Source organism: Spea bombifrons, chromosome 2, assembly GCF_027358695.1.
Source record: "Spea bombifrons isolate aSpeBom1 chromosome 2, aSpeBom1.2.pri, whole genome shotgun sequence".
Taxonomy (NCBI): Eukaryota; Metazoa; Chordata; class Amphibia; order Anura; family Pelobatidae; genus Spea; species Spea bombifrons.
In genome coordinates this window covers 130,059,718-130,068,413 of record NC_071088.1, presented here as the reverse complement: position 1 = coordinate 130,068,413, position 8,696 = coordinate 130,059,718, and the positions used below count along the sequence as shown (strand labels likewise).

General features: G+C 34.8%; 1 protein-coding gene across 1 annotated transcript; it reads right to left on the bottom strand.

The window, feature by feature from the left end:
* Positions 1–2,143: 2,143 nt before the first annotated feature.
* On the bottom strand, positions 2,144–8,430 carry LOC128474211 (matrix metalloproteinase-18-like). The gene is made up of 10 exons (XM_053456500.1): positions 8,282–8,430; positions 7,469–7,710; positions 6,682–6,830; positions 6,130–6,255; positions 5,509–5,670; positions 5,114–5,231; positions 4,350–4,483; positions 3,590–3,749; positions 2,982–3,085; positions 2,144–2,447 (listed from the first exon to the last, which is right to left on the bottom strand). Exons 1-10 carry the CDS (start codon positions 8,381–8,383, stop codon positions 2,347–2,349), a joined length of 1,398 nt encoding a protein of 465 aa, XP_053312475.1. The 5' UTR covers positions 8,384–8,430; the 3' UTR covers positions 2,144–2,346.
* Positions 8,431–8,696: the final 266 nt, after the last annotated feature.

The window sequence follows — 8,696 nt, the reverse complement described above, 5'->3', positions numbered from 1 at the left end:
GGAAAAAAGTTTTACCAGTAAATGTTAATTCATGTAAACTATTTTTTCTTTTATAAAAGCTATGATTGAGAAAAATATTTTTTTTGTTTTTATTTCCTTTTATTTTCCAACCTGCCCCCCAGTTATGCACATCTGCCCCCAGGCTTGCCACTCTGCCCCAGAAATGCCTCATACCCCCTATATGCCACTGTGCCCCATCATATGCCTTTTAACTCTCTAAATGACACTGTGCCCCATGATAAGTGCCCTGGATCTTAGTCTCATAGTCAGACCTATTTGAGGTCTGATTATAAGATGACCCCGAATAGCATTTGCTAAACAAATTAAGAATTCAGGGCAGTGAATAGCATTCAGGCAACATTTTACTTGGTTAAAGATTCACTAAGGGTTTTATCTCATTGACCTAACTATAAAATATATGCATCCAACCCCAGTTAGCTACTGCTGCAAACAGACTTGGCTCACCCTGCATAATGTATAATTACACAGTAAAATTTATCCAAAGCACCCTTACCAACTGAATTATACATTATACAGGGTGAACTCAGCCCTTCTTGCTTGAAAAATCTACCAGTGTTGGTCATTCATAATAAATAGTGAAGCAAGGGAGTTGAAACACCAGCTCTCTTGAAAAATGTCTCCCTTTAGTGAATAGACCCCACTGTTCACTAATCTGCATTTAGTCACAAAAGCGTAGGTGGAACGGCACCTTTAACATACCCCTCACTGTTGACTTCTGTACCCTAAAACTAAACTACTATGTCTAAGTTACAACGTTGGGCAAAATCTCACAAAATATTTACATTTTCAGATATTTGCTTTAACCCCTTCAGTCCTGGGAGTTCTCAACCGAAATATTTTTGTCATTTTTACCATGGTTGTTAAACCATGATTCCCTGTTTCCCTATTTCATGAAATTATACGTCATTTTATTTAAGAAAAGTAGGGCCATCTTTTAAAATCATAGAAATGCGTAAAGCATAATAAATATTAGTGGTAATAGACAAGAAAAACTCCACAGCTACACAATGACCCAATTTATGTCCTGCAACATCTCCTGATTGCAGTCATACCCCTACATACAAAGTATATTCCATTCCAGATGGTCACATCCATGTTTTTAAAAATATTAAGGGGTTTGGGGGCACTTTTTTTAGAAATGATTCTATTGTATTTATTGTATAACTTTTTTTGTTTTTGCACTACTCCCAGTGCAGTATGGCTCCCTTTGGGGATCTCTCATACATTTAATGCCAGTTTCTGTACGTCATTGTGACATCACTGGGCTTCCAACCAATTTTCACTATTTTACATTTTTTATCATGGAGTTAACATATTTTTAACCCTCTCCTCCTCCTGACCTGTTAGTGCTGATCCCACTGTGATAATAATTGCAATCAGCCAGCAGGGGGAACAATGGGAGGGCATACTACTGTCCCTCCATTTTTCACTATTAATGGAGAACTTTAGTTGGGATACCAGGAGGAGGGGATCGGAGAGAGCTGCCAGCATGGGCTCCATGAGACCTAGAGATAATGGATCAAACTGGAGGTGAATACATCTCCGGCAGGGCAATAAGCTGGTGTGCGTGGAGAAAAGGGGCAAATGCATTCGGAGGGGATGCTGCACAACCCCCCATGAAATTGCAAAATGGGGCCACACTCCTATGTTATGCATCAAAGTGCATACGATGGTTGGAATGTCACCTTAAAGACTGTACTGAGGCACTCCATCTATCTGAATGTATTTTCTGTTTGTGATCTCTGTTGTTTCTTTGTGTGTATCATGTTTTATAACAAGTTAATTCAATCTAAAGAATTAAATTAGAATACATTTATTTAATTAAAGACTGAGAAATAAACCATCATATTTTTCCATCAACTGAATTCCGTACAAGAATGAACAAAATAGACACAATGCTCAAATGATTATATATACCGTAATATGTTATTATTATATATTATCAATAGAAAACAACACTGAACTGATATTGCAGTGTTTCTCTGATATTTTCAGTGTTTCTCTGATATTTTCTCTTTTTGACTGAAACTTTTTAATCAATTTTATTTAAAGAATTAAAATATAATTTTATGAAAATACTAAAACGGACATTTTCAAAGCAAATCAATGAAAAAAACACAAGTTTGCGTTTTTACAAAATACATTTTATTTAATACATTGAAAGAGAACAAAAGTGATATCATGAATCACCAAAAAGACACAATGCTCAAATAATTCCAACATATTAATATTAAATAATATCAATAAAAAAAAATACTAAAACAATATAGTAAATGATAAGGCTAAAATGTAAAAATGATGCCTCATTATACCCACAGTTTTTTTTTAACAGCCCAACCAGCTATTACTCCTTGAAACCCTTAAAAGCCTGTTGGATTCAAGGCTGTATTCATATTGCATCCGTCCACTGAAGAAGTACAATAAACCTAAGAAATATAACAATATATATATATTAATATTCATAATTAAAGAAAAACAAAACTCCATTATTTTTGCATTATTGTTTTAATTTAAAAAAAGACTTCCAAACCTTTATTGGGAGCGTGTGATAAAATTTGCAAAATGTTTTATTAATATCTTTCTAAAGATTATTCTATCTTGTATCTGGAGATAGATTTGATATTCTAAGATGTGTAATATTTATAATAGATGTGTAATATTTTTTATTTTTTGTATTCTCTATGGGTATGATGTGTTTAAAATCACGTAAATATCAATTGGGAAATTTGACTGCACTAACTGTGTACAAATGAAAGAAGGTTATTTATTTCTATATTTTGTTTGTACTAAATTGTGGGTTTATATCTAACATATAATAATCATAATAAATGCCAACCTATTCACTATTAAAGAAATATGCTCTCCGTGACTGAGAAAATGTGTGTTTGCAGACATTTTATATGACAACCATGACACCAATTACGTTAACCAATATTAAAATAAATTATAGTCGGGGTTACCTCTATAATAAATAGCAGCATTAATTTTTCTAGGAATTCCCGGGAAATCATCTTTTATTAACCTGGGGAAACCATCATCCATTTCTTGGGTGTCTTCATTGTAACTAGAAAGAAATATTAAAAAGTCAATAATGTTAATACATCTTTGCATTTATAAAAATGCATTTATATGAATAATAATATAAAAACTGACGTGGGTGTATTAGAATAAGAAATATGGATCTCCAAGAGATGATGGAGCCTTTAGTCAAAAGTAATACCTTTTTTTGAACCAATTCAGAAGAAGATGTAGATGTCACATAAGTTTTCATGATCTCAGGGCCTCTTATGATCTAAAAAAGGTCTGAGGTCCAAGAAATGTATTTCTCCCTAGTTGTCCTATGTTAACCCAGTAAATTGTAAGCTCCTTTGAGCAGGGCCCTCCTCACCTGTTGTTTCTGTAAGTCATATTGTTATGTTACATACTACTCGTTATGTCCTGTCCACCCATTGTAAAGCGCTACGGAATTTGATGGCGCTATATAAAACAATAAATAATAATAATAATGTAGAACCTTTGACTGGAGACTTACAAGAAGTCGCATACATAGACGGAATAATTTTCTTACCTCCAATATTTACCACCCGCGAAGAAGTAGGTTCTTGCTAGGCTCTCTACGTGGGCAGCAGCATCAATTGATTTAACGGTTTTGGGTAAGCCCAGTTTGTGGATATTTTTGGGGTATCCTCTGACAATATCAAAGCCATTGAGAGCCCAATATTTAGTCCCTATGGAAGCAATACAATAATATGAATCACCTTTTTTTAGCTGTTTAAATAAGAAAGTTGTCAAAAAAAAAAGATATCATTCAATATCAGATGGGTAAAAAAACTAGGTAATCTTTTATTGTACTAGAATACATGCAAATGCCCTTTCAGAAAAAAAATACAGTTAACCAACAATTTTTAGAGCTTTTCGGGGCAATGGGCTTCGCATGTGTTCCATCTTTTTGTGGGGCAATTGCAAAAAAGAGCTACCAACAACAGCATAACCTCTATATTTCAGGTGTCTAAATCAGAACACCTGTGTTGGAGGGTGGCAAGAAGCAGAGAGGTTGGACCATCCCATAAGTGTTCGGGACACATATGACATCATATGCTAGAGACTTTTATGCAACACATAATGACATATTGGCACAGCATATGTGCATGACAAGTATTGCGGCAGGGTGGGGGTTAGTATGTCAATAATTTAGGTTTAAATTATATGTATACATTTAGGTAAATGTAAACAGCCCCAAACAAATGGGGCAAATGAAATAAAGGCATGCAATGTGATTCCCCTGCAAGGCACTGTGATGACTATGATGAAATAACTCATATCTTTACCTTTAAATAGAAGAACTTCATCTGTATAAGGGTTTTCATAGGCAGCGTCAATGCCAGCAGGCAAAGATGGCCACAGAGTTTGAATGAAGAGGAGTTCTGGCTCGGATACTTGAGGATGCTTGCGCCACAAAAATCTGTTTTTATTGAAAAAAATAGTTTCATGCATTGGTTCAAAATGTATTATATTGTATTATTATGTATTATATTATAACAATAGTCGTGTCTGCTTGGTTGACCAAGCTCATGAGAGGTTGACAACAAGAATACAACACGATATAGATTTAATACATTCTGTTTATGGACATTGCTTGTTTATCTCACTACTTGGCATAATCTGTACTCAGTACTTCAACACTGAGCAGATATTTAGATTTTTTTGTGTAATTAAAGGGGAAAATATATTTTTCAACTTGCATTGTATACAGTAATGTTGGTCGGCATTGACAAAAACCCCCTTTTGTTCCAAAAAACTTTCTTTATTTGTAGACCTGACTTGGTGCTAGGTGATTAACACTGAGCCATTCTATTGTTTACCACAGGCAGTATTATAAGAGGTTAGGATGTTTGTCTTGTAGATTGGGCTAAGATAAAGGAACCAGAACATATATAAAAATGACTAAAATGTAGCTGCATGAAAATATTATGCAAAAACTACAACTCTTAAAAAAAAAATTATAGAAAATGGCGCAATATTTTTGAAATGACATTACTAATATTTCTAAAATGGTGGGAGTATAAGAGGTTCATAACTCATAACAGATTACCTGTTAACAAAGATAAACATTTCCCCTCGTAAAGTGGTGACAGCATCGAAAACCATGGTGGGATCACATCTGGATGGAGTAGTGGGTCCTGTTGGCTGAATGGGGTTTGTTGATTTCCCTAATAAGAAAAACGAAATAATAAGGTTGACTGAAAATGGTGAGATATACTAAACGAAATACAACACATAAAAACCTATTAGTATTTTTCAATATATTGGATATACTCATATGTGGCACGCCTAAAAAGTGATATTAATCGAGGTACGTAAGGTATATTACGTAATAACTAGTTGTAACCAATTGTGGGTTTTTTTTGATAAATGGCACAAGTTGGAACACTGGAGATACTATAATATAATGTATTGCAAGGCATTTTGTATAATTATTTTACTTACCGTAGAGATACTGTATGGCATCAATATCATCTTGAGGAAGTGTGAATTCATCAGGGTGGGTATTTGGGTAAGTAGGGTACATTAAGGCACCTTGGTCAGTTGAATGAGAAAGCCCCAGGGAATGTCCAAACTCATGAGCAGCCACCAGAAATAAATTATATGCTACAAGGAAAATGTATGATTTTAAATAAAGAAAACGATCACAAGTACCAAAGCTCATATAATATATACATATGGGACTATAAGAACATGATGCTGTTAGCTTAATTGTTTTGTAACCATAATGACTAGTAGAATAGTCCAATCACCAGCAACATTCCCTTAGTTGGATTGGTAATGACTTCTAATTCTAGGACGACATCATGGATGGACACCAAATTTCATGATGGCTCTTGATGCTTTTTTAAGCAGTGTAAGGGACATCGATCCTAGTCAGTGGTTACTTCAAATGTACCACTAAAACACTAACTTAATTTGTGTCTATAGAGCAAGAGAAGATAACAAAAACCCAATGCAGAGTTTAATTCGATACGTGAAGAACATATTTAAAATACATAAGTATTAAAGTATAAAAGCAAATGATGGCTTGACATGCTAATATGGAAAAGACGTTTAACTCACGGTGATTGTTTTTTGTAAAACTTTCATCTTCATCAAAATGGGCATCTCCACCGATACCATTGCCAGGTTGGAAAGCATGAGCTAAAATTCCATTGGGTCCATCAAAAGGGGAGTTATCATGATGATCTGAGGAAACAAAAGCATATGATTGTTAAAATAGCTCTGTGTTAGAAACTAATAGTTCTGTTCCAGTTATACGTTACTATTCCTCCTCTTGAAATATTGTAGCCTGTCCGAAAGGGCAGAAAACCGGAGAGCTTTTTACATTCGGAAACATAATTTGTTTTTCCTTACCCTCATTCATGCTCTCATGCTCTGACTAAATTCACTAGCTTAAAACTAGAATTAAATTCTCTTTGAATTATTATTATTTAGTGGCTTACTCATGATGCCCATGGATAGATACATGTTTAACCCCTTAAGGACAATGGGCGGTCCCTAAACCCATTGAAAACAATGCATTTTGAGCCCGTACATGTATGGGCTTTGTCATTAAGGAGTTAAAATAGTTTTACATTGCAATGCAGTATTTATAAAACGATAAATATTTACCTCCTCTAACAAAAGAGATTTCAATATCAGACTCTTTATCGTAGATTCTGGTGAATGTTAGCGGCGTCACATCACTCCAAACCTTAAAGGCTTTTTCGATTGCCTTCTCCACATCAGCTTTACGCAAGTCAGGCGTGAAGTTTAAAATCCTGGGAGGGAACAAAGTTTGAAGTCATCATAGAAGTCATATCTTGTTCTCGCTAACAGTATAAATAGCAACGATAAGTATACCAATAAGTATGTCACTGTAATTCTTTTCTTATGTTTGCTAATTTCTGAAATTAATTTAGTACAGCATTCGCATTTTCCACGTAAATTACGTGGCTTATATTGGCTTATAATGTGAAATTTTAATTACAAGTAATAGAGTAGACTCTAGGTGCACATGTCCTCACATTGAATTTGCAAATAATATACATGATTATAGGAGAAAAATATACGTGTGGAACAAAGGCTAAAACGAACCCTATACAGCAGGTCAATAATGTTGTGAGGTTTCTTTTTCTGTCCTAGATGAAAAGTTCCACATTTGTATACATTCAACACGTAAATGGCTTAAAGGGAACACTTTTGTTTTAGATGTGGTTAGAGGCGTAGCTAGTAGGCATGGCTTTACCAAGACATCTGTTTTGATGGTGGAAGACTGTTATGCAATAATACCCACAAAATATTGTGTGCTTCTAGAAAATAAGGACATCGGGGAGGAAAAAGCTATAGAGACCCACTGTCCCTTATTAGCAGGGACAGTCCCTATAGTCCCGTATATAAATATTTTATTCAGGGTTACCTGTAAGTTAGATCTGTTTTCTTCCACGCAGAATCTTTCTGGACGGTGCTGTACAGACCGATGTCATGCACTCCGCAGCGGGGTTTCTGCATCACTTCCACAGTCTCTGCGTTCAGTGTCCCCGTTACCTTCAGGCCGAAAAACTTCTGCATATTCTCGAGTTTCTCAGAGAAGGGATTGCTGTTCTTTTTTCTTCCAACCGGACCACCTGTCCGCAGGTCATAAAACCTTTCCAGGTATTTCTAAAAAAAAAAAATTACATAATAAAAATGATTTGTTTATTATAATATAGCACCCGCAATTTAAAGATGGAGTCTGCACATTGCATGGGGTTTGGCATAATCGTGTTTAAGACACAAACCTTTAGGCAAACTAAAGAATTGTTAACAATCTCACAATCCAGATGATTAAAATATGAGTTATTTATTATTTGGAAATTTTCTTAATTTTTTTTTTTTTGTAATAATAAACATTAACGAGAAAAGAGGCTTATTTTAACTTGATTTGTACAAATAAAATGCTAGAAATATTTCTGTCAAATGACAAAAAGTTTCAAAGAGTGATTATAATCAGATATAAGATCTACATATGCTACACATTAAATACTAGAAAACCAATAAAAACGAATAATAAAAAAAATAAATACTAGCATTGGAAACATATGTTTTTAATCTCTCTGGGATTTACAGGGTTAAAAGAGTAGATTTGTATATTTCAACCTATGTCAATAGAGTACCCCCTGTGTTTTTTTTCCGGTTTCTATTACGCCATATAAATAATTAATAACTAGTTACAATGTATAGGTATGAGTACCTGAGCGAGTTCTTCATAGTCGGCTTCTAAATCATCTTTCTGGGCAGCTGGGAATGCAGCGATAGCCGTCACGCACAGTAACAGCACTGCGAGGCACTTCATTCTTCTGCTGTTTGTAGGATAGAAACTCAGGATTATTATGATCACGTCTCCAAGATCTGCCTTTATATAGCCCCACTCGAGCATCATACATCTGAAACATGAGTCACTTCAGATTTCCCTGACTTGTGTGGCAAATTATACGGATGACACAACACCTCTTAGGTAATACTTTTCATTCAGAAAAGGCAGTTCCCCTGGTCGTTTCAGGTATTTCAATACATACACAACAAAGCTAAGTGCATTAACCCTTTAAAACCAAGGCGTGACAACACTAATAAGGGAAAGAATCTTCTTCTTCTTCTCCTTCTTCTTA